The sequence below is a fragment of the Strix aluco genome, chromosome 1 (genome assembly GCF_031877795.1).
Source record: "Strix aluco isolate bStrAlu1 chromosome 1, bStrAlu1.hap1, whole genome shotgun sequence".
Taxonomy (NCBI): Eukaryota; Metazoa; Chordata; class Aves; order Strigiformes; family Strigidae; genus Strix; species Strix aluco.
This window is the reverse complement of record NC_133931.1, coordinates 92,020,673-92,038,163: the sequence shown is the minus strand read 5'-3', so window position 1 is coordinate 92,038,163 and position 17,491 is coordinate 92,020,673. Positions and strand designations below refer to the sequence as shown.

At 42.8% G+C, this 17,491-nt stretch overlaps 1 protein-coding gene across 1 annotated transcript; it reads right to left on the bottom strand.

Moving 5' to 3' along the window:
- Positions 1 to 9,619: 9,619 nt before the first annotated feature.
- Positions 9,620 to 16,241, bottom strand: LOC141924473 (ovalbumin-related protein X-like). Its single transcript, XM_074826990.1, has 7 exons — positions 16,074 to 16,241; positions 15,366 to 15,416; positions 13,983 to 14,111; positions 13,011 to 13,128; positions 12,109 to 12,251; positions 11,641 to 11,796; positions 9,620 to 10,021 (listed from the first exon to the last, which is right to left on the bottom strand). The coding sequence occupies exons 1-7, from the start codon at positions 16,239 to 16,241 to the stop codon at positions 9,620 to 9,622; spliced, it is 1,167 nt and encodes a 388-aa protein (XP_074683091.1).
- Between the last annotated feature and the right edge of the window lie 1,250 nt (positions 16,242 to 17,491).

Below are 17,491 nucleotides of genomic sequence, written 5' to 3'. Positions count from 1 at the left end.
TTAGCTGAAAATGGTATCACCATGCTGGTGGAAAGACGAGTCAAATGGGTGAATGTGTCTATACATGGTAAATACCTCTAATCACCCCACTGGGAGTGCTCCCTAAACTGCAAGCTGTTCCTGTGGCTGCTGCCCCTTCTGCCTTTCCTGATTAAGACTGCTTTGTTTCTGTTCAAACAGGCTTTAACACCAACGGTTATGGTCCATTGTTGTATACTTCACAGGTCAGAAGTCAAAGGATTATCCAATATGTTTTACCCTGACATTTCTAACTTTTGAGTATTACTTGAATCTTTTTCCTTGGCAATCAAATTGTCTAGTGGTACACTCCAGCTTACCATATGTGAGCCACCTTGGCATTTGTGCACCATCTACCTGAGTCACATTTGGATCATTATAGACAGTTTGTAACTTAGTAGCTACAAAGATGTCCAGTGAGTCAGTACAGTTGTTTCACAACAACCAATTCGCAGCACTAATGGTGTTAGCAATGGCATGGTTTTCAAAACACTTCTGAGTTGAATATAATTGTTAATGAAATGAATTTTTTGTTTTGCAGTTGAGAAGGGGCAATACACTCCTCCAGAAGCATGTTAATACACAAGCCAGGTTAATGGTTTTGTTAGCATTTCTATTTTTTATTGGTCAAATGAATGATTAATGTAAAGCAAGTTGCAGAAGCAACAAAATCATTCCACAAGTAAAAATCTTGATCATGATCAGCCCTTGGTGCAGAATGATAATAATGTAAGAGGTACTGCATAGTCTACTCGGCGACTTTAGATCTGTTGTAGAGTCTAGTAAGATTAAGCAGATCTTCTGTAGTTGAAATGCTTCCTGGAATAAAAGATAATGGATTGCCCTGTCCAGCACAGCTGTGTAATGCAGCACAAACACAAAAGGATGTGTTTTGCCACAAGTCCTTGTTTCGACAATGCTTGTCCCAAGAAAGAGGTCAGCTAGGGCTCTGCTGTCCTTTGCTCTGCAGGGCATTTCATTGTGGAGCTGTCCCTAAACCAACAGACTCTTGGACATTTGAGCCTTTCCAAAAGGATATGAAGTCCAGGTCAGTTCACAGACCGAAGCCTCTCATCCAATCACAGCAACCCAGGCAGAACTCAAGATTTTGTTCTCTTCCATGTTGCTACTCGTTTGCCAGCAGGAAGGAGCATGTTGATTTTTATGTTTGTCTTGCTCAGAGTGACTGCCAGTGATTGTTTAGTCAGCTGCCATTGCAGACCTTGGTGCTGTAGCTATCAATGATGGTTTCTGTCTCAGTCATCCTATAGAACTGTGCTCTTTCCCCAGTCTAAAGAAAATGAGGTGTCTGGTCAAGCTTCTTCAGACAGAAGCTCGTAACCCGCCTGGCACCTTTCTGCAGCAGCGCTGTGTCATTCTGAAGAGATGAACATTGTTGCCTGCAGTGCTGCCTTGATCATTCACAGACTGTGACAGGGATGTGCGTACTTCAGTGTTGGCAGAGGGGATTTCTCCAGTGAAGGCATCTTCAGAAGGATCCTATGATGGCCTTCCTCACCAGTCTCTCACACTTACTGCATTTGATTAGAAGCTCACAGAGCATCCAGGGTCTGCTGCTATACAGCTTCTGGGCCAGCACACACAGCAGTCCCTTTATCAGTCACCACCGCAGCACATGTGAAGCCCCTTATTAATCCCTCAAGTCCCTGGGAACAGCCAACAACCAGGGTGAGGCTGTGGATGGTCTTACCTCACTGGGTCCTAAGGAGGCAACATGGCAGTCAGGACCTTACACCCAGCATAGGTGGCCACTGACACTGGCACAACTAGTTGACTGGCTGTGCCATACAGGAGCTTAGTTAGCAGGTTCTCTCCCCACAGAGAAGACTGTTCATGGCAGCCTGTGACTAACATTGTTCATGGCACCATGCCTGCCACTTTACCTCCCACTGCTCACTGGAAGGCTCCCCAGCATTCCAGTTATCTTGGCACATGCTCCCAGGAAAACTAGCATTTTTCTTTTGCATGAAATAGGATAAACTAATCTCTTGGAGTGTTTCAACACAGACATCCTTCCATGAAGCCTTCCTCTCCTCTGACTAGTAACCTACTGAGATTCTTAATAATATTCCTGGCATGTTTCCTGCTTCCTCTGCAGGAGAAGACTGCTGCAGAAAAGGAGAGAAGGAGAAATATCACTGCGCAAAGTTCCATACCATCATGTTGGCTTTGCAGAAAAGAACTGGGTGTCCTAGCAGACACCAAGTTGACCATGAATCAGCGATGTGTCCTTGTGTCAAAGTCAACAGCATCATGGGCTGTATTAGAGAAAACATTGCCAGCAGGTAAAGGGAGGTTATTCTTCCCCTCTGCTCAGAGCTGGTGGGACCACAGCTGAAGCACTGCATCCAGCTCTGAGTTTCCAGTACAAAAGAGGTGTGGATGTACTGGAGCAGGACCAGAGAAGAGCCACAAAGATGATGAAGTGATTAATGCATCTGTCATGAGAGGAGAGGCTCAGAGAGATGGGACTTGTTACCCTGGAAAGGAGAAAGTGCAGGGGGGATCTTATCCATGTGCATAACTTACTTGATGGGAGGGTGAAAAGAAGATGGAGCCAGACTTTCTCCAGTGAACAGGCAAGAGGGAATGAACACAACTTGAAATAGCATAAATTCCGTTTAAACAGAAGAAAATACATTTGTTTACAGGGAGGGACGTAAAGCCAAGTTGCCCAAAGAGGCTGTACAGTCTCCATCCTTGGAAATATTCAAAACCCAGCAGAACATGGTCTCAAATTCACCCTCCGTGGTGTCCCTTCACAATAGATTCAGGGCCCTGGAACTTTTGAGTGAGGAAGAGAAGGAGGAAGGAAATGAGACAAACAAGGAGGAAGACCAAGGTCCACCAAGGCCGGGTCATTCTAGACCAAGTATTAAAACCAGTTCTAAAAAGAACCCCAGAAGAGTCATTGTAGTGGGTGACTCCATTCTGAGGGGTACCAAAGGCCCCATATGCAGACCGGACCCACTTCATAGGGAAGTCTGCTGCCTCCCTGGGGCCCGCATCAAGGACCTCAAGGCAAAAGTCCCCTCTCTAGTGAGACCCAAGGACTGCTACCCTCTCTTGGTTTTTCAAGTAGGTAGTGACGACATTACTAGGAGAAGTCCTAAAGCAATTAAGAGAGATTTCAGGTCCTTGGGGAAAGTGATTAAGGGGTCGGGGGCACAAATTGTGTTCTCCTCCATCCCTTCAGTTGGGGGGATGGATGAAAAAGAATACAGGAGAACTCAACAGATGAACTTGTGGCTCCAAGACTGGTGTTACCATCAGGGCTTTGGATTTTTCAATCATGGGTTGGTATACAGGACACCAGACCTTTTGGCATTAGATGGAATGCACCTGTCCAGGAGGGGGAAGAGGATCTTGGGGCAGGAGTTAGCTGGGCTCATTGACAGAGCTTTAAACTAGATTTGAAGGGGGAAGGGGGGAAAACATCAGCCCATCTGAAGTGCATGTATACCAATGCACACAGCTTGGGTAACAAACAGGAGGAGCTTGAAACCATGATGAAAAAGGAAAATTATGATGTTGTGGCTATTACAGAAACATGGTGGGATGTCTCCCATGACTTGAGTGCGCCTGTTGAGGGCTACAAGCTCTTTAGGAGGGATAGACAAGGAAGGAGAGGTGATGGGGTGGCGCTGCATGTTAGGGACTGTTATGATTGCCTTGAGCACAAGTGTAGCGAAGACAGGGTGGAGTGTCTTTGCGTTAGAATCAGGGGGAAGGTCAACAGGGCAGATGTTGTAGTAGGAGTCTACTATAGGCCACCCAACCAGGACAGAGAGGTGGATGAAATATTCTATGGGTATTTAGGAGAAATTTCATGATCACTTGCCCTTGTTCTTGTGGGAGACTTTAACTTCCCAGACATCTGCTGGAAATACAGCACAGCAGAGCGAGACCAGTCCCGGAGATTCCTGGAATGTGTGGGAGATAACTTCCTGACGCAGCTGGTGAGTGAACTGACCAGAGAAGGTGCCCTGCTGGATCTCCTCTTTGTGAACAGAGAAGGACTGGTAGATGATGTGGCGGTCGGAGGCCGACTAGGGCACAGCGATCATGAAATAATAGAGTTCTCTATTCTTAGAGAGGCCAGGAGAGGGTTAAGCAGAACTGACATCCTGGACTTCAAAAGGGCTGACTTTGTCTTGTTTGGGCACCTGCTTGGCAGGATCCCTTGGGAGAGGGTCCTGAAGGGTATAGGGGTCCAGGAAGGCTGGGCACTCTTTAAGAAGGAAGTGTTAATGGCTCAGGAACAGGCAGTCCCCAGGTGCTGTAAGAGAAGCCAGCAACAGAGAAGACCCCCCTGGCTGAACAGGGAGCTTTGGTTGCAACTCAGGGAGAAAAGGAAAGTTTACAGCCTTTGGAAGAAGGGACTAGCCACTCACAGTGATTACAAAGAGGCTGTGAGGCTATGCAGGGTGGAAATCAGGAGGTCTAAAGCCCAGCTGGAAATTACCTTGGCTTCAGCAATCAAGGACAACAAGAGATGTTTCTATAAGTATGTCAACAGCAAAAGAAAGACCAGGGAGAGTATCCATCCCCTGCTGTATGCAGGAGGAAACATGGTAACAAGTGATGAGGAGAAGGCTGAGGTCCTTAATGCCTTCTTTGCCTCAGTCTTTAATAACAAGACTAGTTGTATTGAGGGAATCCAGCCTCCTCAGCCAGAGGACAAAGACTGGGAGAACGACCCCCCCGCAATCCAGGAGACAGTCAGTGACCTACTGCATCAGGTAGACACACACAAGTCTATGGGACAGGATGGGATACACCCGAGGGTGCTGAAGGAGCTGGCTGGGGTGCTCGCCAAGCTGCTTTCCATCATTTACCAGCAGTCCTGGCTGACCGGGGAGGTCCCGACAGATTGGAAATTGGCCAATGTGACGCCCATCTATAAGAAGGGTCGGAAGGATGATTCGGGAAATTTCAGGCCTGTCAGCTTGACGTCGGTGCCAGGGAAGGTCATGGAGCAGCTCATCCTGAGTACCATCACACAGCACATGCGGGACAATCAGATGATCAGGCCCAGTCAGCATGGGTTTATGAAAGGCAGGTCCTGCTTGACAAACCTGATCTCCTTCTATGACAGGGTGACCTGCTTATTGGATGAGGGAAAGGCTGTGGATGTTGTCTACCTTGACTTTAGTAAGGCCTTTGACACCATTTCCCACAGCATTCTCCTGGCAAAACTGGCTGCTCGAGGCTTGGATGATCGCATGCTTTGCTGGGTAAAGGACTGTCTGGATGGCCGGGCCCAAAGAGTTGTGGTGAATGGAGTTAAATCCGGTTGGCGGCCGATCACGAGTGGTGTCCCCCAGGGCTCGGTTTTGGGGCCACCCCTGTTTAACATCTTTATTGATGATCTAGACGAGGGGATCGAGTGCACCCTCAGTAAGTTTGCAGATGACACCAAGTTGGGTGGGAGTGTTGATCTGCTCGAGGGTAGGGAGGCTCTGCAGAGAGACCTGGACAGGCTGGAGCGATGGGCTAAGGCCAACTGTATGAGCTTCAATAAGGCCAAATACCGGGTGCTGCACTTGGGCCACAACAACCCCCAGCAGCGCTACAGACTTGGGGAGGAGTGGCTGGAGAGCTGCCAGTCAGAAAAGGACCTGGGGGTGTTGATTGACAGCCGGCTGAACATGAGCCAGCAGTGTGCCCAGGTGGCCAAGAAGGCCAATGGCATCCTGGCCTGTATCAGAAATAGCGTGGCCAGCAGGGACAGGGAAGTGATCTTACCCCTGGACTCGGCACTGGTGAGGCCGCACCTCGATTACTGTGTTCAGTTTTGGGCCCCTCACTACAAAAAGGACATTGAATTACTCGAGTGTGTCCAGAGAAGGGCAACGAAGCTGGTGAAGGGTCTGGAGCACATGTCGTACGAGGAGCGGCTGAGGGAACTGGGGTTGTTTAGTCTGGAGAAGAGGAGGCTGAGGGGAGACCTCATCGCCCTCTACAACTACCTGAAAGGAGGTTGCAGACAACTGGGGATGAGTCTCTTTAACCAAGTAATGAGTGATAAGACAAGAGGTAATGGCCTCAAGTTGCACCAGGGAAGGTTTAGACTGGATATTAGAAAGTATTTCTTTACAGAATGGGTTGTTAGGTGTTGGAATGGGCTGCCCAGGGAGGTGGTGGAGTCCCCATCCCTGGAGGTGTTTAAGAGTAGGGTCGACATAGCGCTGACGGATATGGTGTAGTTGGAAACTGCCAATGATAGGTTAAAGGTTGGACTAGATGATCTTCAAGGTCCTTTCCAACCTAGATGATTCTGTGATTCTGTGAAACAACCTGCTGTAGCTGACCCTGTTTGAAGGGGGAAACTTGGAATAGACAATTGGCAGAGATCACCTCCAATTTCAGCTGTTCTGTGATTTTGTGCTATATGTAGAGGAAAATCTTAAGGGAGATGGAGACAGCAGGGTTATTGCATATTAACATGCAAAAATGTACTGTGGTGTAGATGAGGCACTTGGAATGGGAATATATGGCAAGTCCCACAGAGGACTACTGTTTCTAAGTTGTACAGGGAACAATGTTGCTTCTCACTGGCAGGCCCTTGGACCTCTCTCTGTGCTTTCTGGAGGTGTGTTGCACCAAGAGGTGCCAAAGGTTTCAGGCTTTGTCTTGCCCCACATGTGTTACTTACCAATACTTCTGTCTGGTGCTGCACAGCAGTCTGCCAGAGAAACAGGGTCTCAATTCTTCAGAAAACAAATGCCAGAAGCCTTTGGAAGGCTATGACAAAAATACCAGTAGCAACAAGGAGGTGTTCAAGGTTTATTTATTTTTGTCTTTTTTAAAATAAAAACTTTTGGAGCACTTTAATATTATTAAGATTTTGACCGTTTTGTATTTTTAAAGCAAATATGCTCAGCTGCCTATTGGCATGAGAACCAGAACCATGCCCAGGCAATGAAACCTGCCAGGTGAAAGCGCAGAGGTGCTCAGGCAGTGCATGGGGTGCAGCCGTGCTCCTGGAGCACCTGCACCTGTCCACTGCATGCTCGCTTGGTGGGTGAGAGGACAGCGAGGCTGAACCACAGACCCTGTCTTTCTGGGACACAGGAAGGGCTGCTTCTCCCAAATCTACTCAGGGTTTTGGAGAGATCAGATGCCATAGCAGGCATTCATCATCCCACTGGCTAGGCCTGCCACCCCCTTCACGGGAAATACTTTTCCACTGCCCTTTAAATATCATGCCTCCTACCCGCTCTGTGGTGGCCAGGACCACCTAGCCATTGGTGCTTTTGGTTGCAGATTTGGTCCAGTATTGCTGGATTTGCCCTTTTTGCTGCCTCCTGTTTCCCCTTTGGAGAAAGGGGAAGCTTTCTACTTGCTTGTAACCTCATGGCTCCTTTGCTTTTTTCCCATTCCTTCATTTTGACCTTTGTTGTCATTCAAGAAACAACGCTGGTCACTGAGGCATATCTTTGAACTTCAAGCACTTTCCGGTTTAATAATCATAGGAAGGCTAGTTTGCAAATGTAACCCTTTTCAAGTCCTATTGTTTAAGTATATGGGCTTTTAAATTTATGAGACTGAATCGACTGCTTCTGGCTACAAGAGATGCGAAAGGTGAATAAACTGCTTATGATAAACATTGAGATGTTGAAATTTTGCATCTCTTGGAACTGTTCATATGACTGCTTTCATTTCTAAAGAAGAAAAATTAAAGTATACTTGGTAAAATAGCTGGGTTTACTGCTGAACAACAGCTGAGTCTGTATCACAAACATCCTGATGATATTCAAATAATATGAATGTCAGACTCGTAGCACCAGCTGCTTTCCTCTACATATCTGCCTTTATCATACCACACTATGTGCTAATGTGGAAACAGCCAACATTAATTACAGAGTTCCTTGTCTCAAGACTCTCAGTGGAGAAATGCTTTGCCTAATAGTTGTCAATGTACTTACTTTTTTTCTTTTGTCTTTTGAGTTACATGATTTTCAGATTATTTAATCATATAAAATGACAAAGCTGCTGGAATAGTTGTTCCTTGAAATACTTACCAGACTAACTGTCAATGCATCTTTAATACCCATTAGAATTGTATTGAAAAATATGTAAGAATAAATTAGTATTTGATTGGGTTATTTCTTGGTAATCTGTAGTACAGAGATGAATCAAACTCTAGATGCGTGCATTTATGTATTTCATAAATGCCTAGAAAACATATCTATATGCTTTATTCATTCTAAAAATAGGATTTTGTACTAAATCTTATTTTACCCACAACAGTTACCAATATAATGTTATTTTTAAGGGTGTGGGGTCCAGAAAATTAATATAATTCTCATGACAAGCATTTGTGATTTTCTTTTATTATGTTAACAAAAAAAGAAATCAATTGCATGCATCAAAATCATTAATGTATGATTAGAATGAAAACAGGACATAGTATTGAGCCAGTATATCCATATTTGCAGATGGCAATGGACACATAAGAAGAAAAAGACAGAGAATATTAGGATTCTCATGTACTTTTTAAAAACAAGACATGTAGCCTTGAAATATCATAGGAACAAAGAAGCCCAGTTGCATTCATGGAAAAATAATGTGCTTGAGTTTTGAACTTCACCTGAGGGCTTTCTGGGGACTAATTGAAGTTTGCTTGCTAAGCAAGCTCAACAAAGACAGAGGTTATTTTGAAAGCTGTTTTTCACAAAACTCCCATTGAGAAGCGAGATTTTTTATAACCACTTGCAGGATTTTTCACAAAAATCAAAATGTTCTCAAATTTGAAGAGTCCTCCAATGTTTTAAACAAGAATTCAGACAGCTCTTTTGCCTGGCATTTCTCACTGAGTTCTGGATCATCTGGATCATCTGTATATCCATGTTTCAGGCTTTGAATCTACACTGCCTGAGAAGGCATAACGGCACCTACACAAAGTTAGATGTCTTCGCATTCTTTGAAGTGGAAGGGAGACTCTCCATGAGTTTGGAGAACCTCTGCAAGAAATTCAGAATCAGGTGAGGAACTCATGGTGAGAGGACGCCTCTGGATAGTGGACATGTACACCATTTCCCAACATCTAAGTAAAAAAGGTTAAAATATTCATGGGCACCAGTCAATAACCTGCATAGCAGAATCTTATTCATAAACATCTCCTTCAGACTGGAGGTCTCAAAGCCCATGTTTCAGGAACAATGACATGGGTTTGTCAGCAGGTTGCTGCCAGGGAATGGGATGAGAACAGCCCATGTCTTTCTATGTAATGGACTCCCAAAAACTTGGAGTCATGCCTGCAAGTTGTTCCTTGAGTGAAAATCACTTTGTCCCTTCCTGGCTGGTGGGTACCTCTAGTCTCTCTTGACTCAGTCTTTGCTCAGCTAAAGCAATCCTGAAACCAGTATGAGAAGGGAAAGGAGTAAACATGTTTGCTGCTGTTTCCTCACCTGCAGGTATGTCTTTGCTATGGAAGCTTCAATAATGGGCATTTCTTAGATTAGGCTTTCCACTTGGAGAAAATAATGAAGAGATGAGATTACACTACAATGTTACAGTAAAAGGTGTCTGTTTCTGAGAGGAAGGCAAGCATTATTTCCAGCTCTTTCTTTCTTTAGGGGGAACAATATCTACCAAAGAAGAGGATGCTGTTGGTTGGATTGTGTTTGATCAAGAAAAGGAATGGGTGGTCAGCCCTAAACTCTTCAAACTCAGAGGAATGTTGGATGTCTCCCATCACATCCACTGAGCCAGACATCTCAGTGCCCTCTTCACTGACTTCCATGTACGCCTCATGGATGGCCTCAGATATCTTCATGCTCTCTGCTGAAGAGATGCCAGACAGATTGGCCGAAGGGCTGAACAGGTCGGTCATACCCAAGGCCATTAAGACAGATGTCAGGTTATATTTTCCCTCAATCTTCATGCGCGGGAGGTACACTTTCACTCTCTTCTTTTCCATCACATTGGGACTGGTCCACACTGCAAGTTTTTCAAAGCTGATATTGTTCTCAAGCTGCAAAGAGAGGCAGGGAATGAAATGTCTGGGATGCAAATACAACTTCTTCCTACCGTTCATTTTAATCAAGGCTATCATAAAAAAAAGCAAACCAGAATGGTTCCTGAAGTGCATCCTATCAACATCCTTCTTGTAGTTTATTGTTTGCCTCTCCAGTACTGCCTGTGTCACTCTCTTTTTATTCAGTTCCTCACCCACCTGACACATCCCTTTCCAGCCAACTAATCTTGTGTCTCATGAGGTACAACCCAATGATTTCACAGCCTAGCGAATTAGGCAGCTTGTGAAAGAGATTGCAAAAAAAGCCATGAAAATTTACCTACTGTTGATAGTACCTAACAAATGTACACTCTTCTACATCTTTAATAACTCTACTTTATAATATAATTCCCAAAAAACTGCTTAAATAATAATAGTGGCTTATATAATGGAGGCTGCATCACTTTTTCCCTTTCCTGAGTACATATAGGCAATTTGATAACACCTTGATAACTTTATTTTAAATGATTGACATTGGAATTCCAATTTTTTTGTTACTTCTTTCAGAAATCCTTCATGAAGTTAATACAGTCCACCTGACTTTGGCAAATTAAGGTTTCAAGTTTTGTTTCTTCCTTGCATCTGTCTGTTTTTATTTCCTCTTTGCTGTTAGTGTCCTGCATTCATTCAGTTGTTTAGCTTTGTTTTCTTACAAGGCCAAGACAAAAAGTTTAATTTAATTTTGCACAGTCAGTTGATTATATTTGTATTCTTGCCTCACTGCATACTGATGCCACTTTTCTCTTTTTTTTTCTTCAAAGGGCAAAACCATTTTTATTACTAGTTTCCATACATCTGGCAAAAACTGACTCAACCTGACTTAAAGTAGTTTTGATGTTTTCTTTTACTTTCTATGTTGTTCTCATTTTCTGTCCTTGTATGTTCAGAGATTCTTTCTGCTGTTAATGTTGATCTCATTAGACCGAACTCTCTTCTGTTTTCTCTGATGTGTAATTTCCAAATATCTTCCATGTATTTCCTTCTCATCTCTATATTTAAGACTCTCTGGAGACTTAACTGATGAAGCATTACTGATCAGTTAGTTTAGCTTGATTGGTTTCACCATTTAAAAATCAATAATATTTCATTAAGAACATGCTTTATCTAACTTTGGTTTTCATTCTATGATGAGCTATAATCAGGGCAATTTTTGAAAGCAAACCATTTATGATGTTTAATGAGGATTTTTTAAAAAAAGAATCGTTAGTGATTCCTCCAAAGAATGCCTAATTATCATCAGTTTTAGCAACATTTCCTCAACAGTTTGGGGGGGGGTGGGGGTGTGACATTGCCTCTCAATGAAAAAAAAAATCTGTCCATACATACAGCTTATTCTGTAGGGCTACAGCAGCACTATCCTCCTTTACTTTTGTTTTATTGGACTGAGTCCAGGGCTCTCCTAAGAAGCCAGTCCCTGCCTGAGCACCTCATAGCCCCTGGGGGACTTTTGTGCTCCCCTGCCTGCCCAGCACAGCCGTGGTGTAGGCAGCTGGGATGTAAATGGACAGCAAAAAGTCTGATGGCAGCCAAGTCCCACTGAAGTGGTAACTCTTCTGCTTCCCCTGCCAGGGCCATACCTGCTCCAGACCAGAGATGTCATCAGGCAGCAGCACCAACATGCTCAGCTCTCCGCTGGCGTATGGAAGCTCCAGGATCTTCATTTCCTCTGCAGCCACCACTGCCACTTTGAAGGTACTGTTCTGACACATCATTTGCACAGGTCTGCTTTCTTGCTGCAAAAACAGAAATATGAGATGATGTGACTGGGGAGCATTTTTTTTTAAGCAAGCAAATGTACAAGTCCTTTGAAAGGGACAGGACTCAATCTTCAAGTGTATTGTCTTTGGAGAAGAGCTGTTTCTCTTGCCTGCTGGTGTGCCCTGGAAGCCTGGTTAGACACAGCTCTTGCAAACCTGACAGTGAGGGGCCCATCTAAATCACCCGACCACTGACCACAGCATGTTGTATATGTAACACCCACCCTACTGGCTGTGCAAGCCAACAACCTGGCTTCCTGGCCAGAAGCCGTGTCTATGCCCCCCTACCTTTGTCACACTGAAGGGAAATTTCTGAGAGTCTTCTTCTTTAAATGCTGTCTTCCATATCCCTTTGAAGTAAATGGCATTCACAAGGACCAGCGCAGTATAGAGATCAACAGAGCCTGGTTCAAGGAAATCTTGGATCTGTCCTTTAAGGAAGAAGCAGGGCAGAGAGTGATAAGTTTCACAGCAGTAGTCTTGCATTTTAGAGGTCAGTTGACATCCTGCTGCTTGACTTGACTTCCTCTTCTTCAAAGGTCTGCATGTGTAATTCAGGTTCATGAGGATGATTTAATACAGAACAACTGGCACCTAGCCAGACATTTCTGCAAGACGACAGGTAGGTTCAAGAGTGGTATACATCCCCAGCAATATTTCTCACCAGTGCTTGGCAAAAGGCTTATATAGAAAAGAAGGAACAGGAGAGGGAAGCAGTGATATAGATTTTCTGTTTCTCAATGTGCTGCTTCCTCACACTCCACTCGTTTTTCCTCCCACCTCAGCATGATAAATGCACACAAGCTCCTGAAACATTTCCTTCCCACCATCAGCCTAGTGCGCACGTTGCTTTTTCCCCTGGAAGCCCACTTCTTACCCATCCAGCACATCCTTGTAAAATTATGCCAATATTCTAGAGAAGCCGGGACTAATCTTTCATGAGTCAAGCTCTCCAGACACAAAAAGTGTGAATATAAAGTGTGCATATCGTGGTACCTCTCCTTTTGCCAGATAAGTTTAAAACACACTGTCACTGCCACACAGGTGCAATAGAGTCATCCCTTTCCACGTGAAATATCCACTAATGGGGATGGGAGGAAGAAATTTCTCCTCTAGTATTTAGTCTTTCCAGAAGTTGTTCAAATACAGTTGTGAGAGGAAGTATATTTCAAAATCTTGTCTAACCTTACCATCTGTCTGATTTTCCACCCAGGAATTAATGAGCTGTCTGGCTTGATCTGGTGTTGTTTTGAAGTTGACCATTTCCAGACCTGCTCTGTACAGTTTCTTCACGCATTTTACGTAGATCTGTAAAGACAGCAATTGTAGCCACTAAACTAGTAATTTTTTAAAAACACTATGAAGGTGAAATAAAATATGGCTAAAAGGATTTTTATAGTGATGCCACGGTCATTGCTTACTTCCTGGAAGAACCTGCTAAAATTAAAAATTAAAATAAAAATTATTCTGATTCATGACATTTTCAGATCTGACATTTTTATTACTTGACTAGTTAAGAGTATATATTAGAAATATTTAAATATTTTCTTGAAGAAAGCCTGATCCAAAACCCTTTTTCAGGTTCATTTTAGAGTTTTATTTTCATTATGTCCACTCCTTTTTTTTTAAAGTATTTTTCCTTATTTTGAGAGATAAAATGGTCCTTCGATTTAGAATTTTTGTATCTTTTGTTTTGAAAATGTCAAATGAAATATTTTGACACTTTCAAAAGTTGCTTTTGAGGTGAGGTTTTCAAGTGGAGAAATGTGCTGAAGTCAAATTATTTCCTGAAAAAAAAATAACGAACAATCTATTAAAATGAAAAGGCTTTGGGGGAGCAAGTAAGGAGGGGAAACTTACATTACCAAATAGTTTTGTTTATTACTCCATTCATTTTTGAATAGGGCCATCTTTTTGCCTGGAATTGCTTTCCATTCAGACTATTGTCAGGGCTGTGGCAAAGGGAAAGACATGGAAATCCACACCAGTGGAGACCACTGGACTAACAGATCACCTACTCCAGTCAATCCTCCTGGATTACAGGTCTAGAAATCCACACCAGTGGAGACCACTGGATTAACAGATCACCTACTCCAGTCAATCCTCCTGGATTACAGGTCTATACAGGGTTTAGCAAGAGATCACTCTAATGTACAACTCACCGGTAGGACTGGATATGTCTTTTCAGCATAGAGTCTGTTGGCAATGTAGAGTGAAAAATTGGCTTTTTGTGCGGTGATATCTGAGAGAAGTTCTTTAAACAGTATGTGGATATTCATAGACTTGCCACACTGAGTTGTTGATAAAAAGATAAAAATATATAGTGTTATCTTATTTTACTAGGAAGAGAATTATATTTGTAAGGTACAAATAACATGGGAAAACACACAGTGTTCTGACATTTGCAAATGAACATGTACTATACTCTAAAAGCTCCATGGGAGGGATGTTCAATACAAGCAAGTAATGATGTACAATTAATTCACAGTGTATGATGACATTCATTCTAGGTGACAACAAGCAGAAAACCTCAGTGATAAATCTGAAACCTATGGCTCGGGAGTGAGGTGACAAAAGGAAAATTCACATGTCAATTATTGCAATTAGTGAGTTGTCATAGTTATGGAGCCTCTAGTTCCCAGCTTCTGCTTGCATTTTCATGGCAGCTTTCTGCTGAAGCTGCAGATGGGAGAAGAGTGCTAGATGACAAAGGAGTCAGGAAATGATTCATAATATAGTGAAAAAATGGATCAACTGTCTAATGTTCCAAGAATAGTGTTCCAGGTGACACAAGATAAGAGCATGTAAGAAAAATGCACAATGATAAACAGTGGGTGGTACTTCACTTTATGAGAAGGAGAAATGTGTTGAACTACTGCTTTCTAAATGCTTAACCAGCCACTAAATTCTCTAGCTGATATTACCTTTATTTTTCTTTCTTTAAAAAAAAAATATTCTTGTCCTTTGCAAGACTCATCTTGTGCTTGATCCCAAGTGGATGAGGACAGGCCAGAGACAATGGCCTGTATTACCTTTACAGAGGCATCAAGTTAACACGGAGGAAAGCACATAGGTGGTATCAAGGTACTGGAACCCCTCATGGTGCTCTTGGGGTAGCAGTGGGAATCAGAGTCTGGAAAAATCCCTGTAGCTTTTGGAAGAGTGTGGTTACTTTCCAGCCTTTGAGGCTTCTGGGGTCTTTTCTGCTAAAGCACCTTCCTGCCCCACTTTGGAGTCTCTCAGCTGCAGGTCTGACTGCTGTGCCCTGGTTGCAGGTGCTGAGCTCCTTTCACGTGCTGTGTCCCAGCAGCACTTGCAGGTGTGCAGATGCTCGTCTACACAAGAAGGTAGCCTGGTCTCCAAAGCATCCTATCCTGTCCTGTCACTTGTTCTGGTGCAACATGTGCAGCCTGTCGTCTTCTAATTAAGAGCATTAGCAAAGGTTTGGGAAGGTGTTGAACCTACTTGAAGCACAGTCAGAACATTCTATTCTCAGGGGAAAAATCTGAGAGAAAGATAAATAAATATACCTTAGATTTCTGTACCTTGGTCTGAATAGTTCCTCCAAGTCCTGCAATTTTGTTAAAGTGAAGAACCTGCAATTGAGAGTAGCAATAGAAGAAATTACATGCATGAAGTCCACTGAGAGTCACTGATGTTGGTGTTGAAACTATATGTGTCAACTAACCAGGTCTGATTAGCACATAGATGAACTGAGAAGTTTCATGTGAGCTTTAAATAATTTTTTTTACTACATGTGCCACACCGAAAATTTGTGATTACGATCCTCAGCTTAGATCCCTTCTTTTCCAGTTAATGGTATTCAGTCTATAAACCAGCTACAACCTTACTCTATTGTATGTATAACTGTGATGCTTGTTTTCTGAATGTTTCATCTTTTGTATATTACAAGTTGTCCTTTCCACCTGGAAGGAATCAGGTCTGTGAGATAATATAAGCTGAAGTAAGTAGACCTGCCTTAACCATTCTTCAAGACTGCTCTTTCTTGATGGAAACCAAAGGCAATTCTTGCCCTTCATGGGGAAAAGCAATGGTAAGTGAAAACTCAGCTCCAGATCCAAACCTCACGGTTTGGAATGCCATTCTTTTTCTAGACAGGTTTGAATCCACTGCCGAATGTGACCATGTGACTTTCTCCCCTCAACTGGAGAAAGTCACAAAAATGTAAATGGATAATCTGTTGCTGTGTTAAACTGGGTCAAAAGGAGTTTTTATCAATTTATGTAACGTACCTTCTCCATCTGATACTCAGTGTTACCTCTTGCTCCCAGATAAACCATGGCCAAGGCTGCAATGATGCTCAGGGGGGAATAGAAGATGTTGTCGTTGGCATGGTGGACTTTCAGCTCTTTGAATACATCAAAAGAAAATTCTGCATTTGCTGCACTGATGGAGCCCATTGTGAAATCAGTGTTGTCTGAAGTAAACAGAAATATGACTGTATAGTGGTGACATGTAGCTTCTGTTTTAAAAAGTACTGTCAATAACCCAGAAACTGCTAGTTCATTTCTGGTTTTGTGGTGCTGAACCAATGAATGATGTGAAGCCTACAAGTTCTGTGATCATTAGAAATACTGTAACTCTTGACCTGTTTTTCTCTGAACGCATGTTTGTTTTCTTTCAGCAAGATACTAGCTCATCATCAAGACAGTATCTTGTACTTGCCTTTTCAGAAATAAATAGCATCATCCATGCTTCAATATGAAAAATGTAACGCTGAATGGATGAGTTTCCCTATGGCCATCCAGAGAAATCTGAATGATGTTTGAAACAACGCAAACTTCATATTTCATTTCTCCTCTGACTGCTCTGGATGATGATCTGGATCTTTATATCAAATGTAGTCAACTCACTACAGCTTAGTGTACTTCTTATTGTTGCTTAGTACAACCAGCCACAAATTTGGAGGTTGCTTTCTTGTAGTTTATAGGAATAATCGGAGTAAGTTGCTTCTTAAACCCAGCCAGTTGCTTAAATACTGAACTATAGATTTAGGGGGGGGTTCTTTTTGGTAGTCCCATTTTGGACATTTAATCTCTGCTGATGCTTTTTCATTGAGAAAAAGCACAAGCATATATATCATAAATACAGGTTTTGGCAGTACAGCTTGAAACAGTGTAAACCTGCATTCATTCAGTCAGGTGCAAGTCCTGTGCCTGCAAATGAATGTGGCATGTTAAGGATATTCATTGAAACCTGCAGTCATTCTCTCTTTTGAATCTGAGACTGAAAAAGTTGCATACTGTTCTTGTATCTCTAAGACAGTTAAAATAGGAGGAATAGCAGCATATCCATAGTTTGGAGCAGATGTGATTGATTATGTGACAAGAGGCATCTGGCACTAATGACTATGGAACCACAAACTCTGCGAATCATCATACCATACCCCACCTGTGTTCTCCAGAGAGTGAGACTGAGAAAAGAAAAATGCTGTTATTGCTAAAATAATTATTAAAATTATAAAAGAACAATTTTAATTGGACACCAGATTTTCAGTGAAAAAGAGGTATTTCTGCTCAAAGCTGTGGTGTACAAACTCATATTTTGCACACTTCAAAGTATTTGACAGTCAGACAGTATAAGATAAATTGATAAAGCAAGGTAAAGCATTCTGTATATGCTATCTTTTTACATATTTGTCTTATACTTA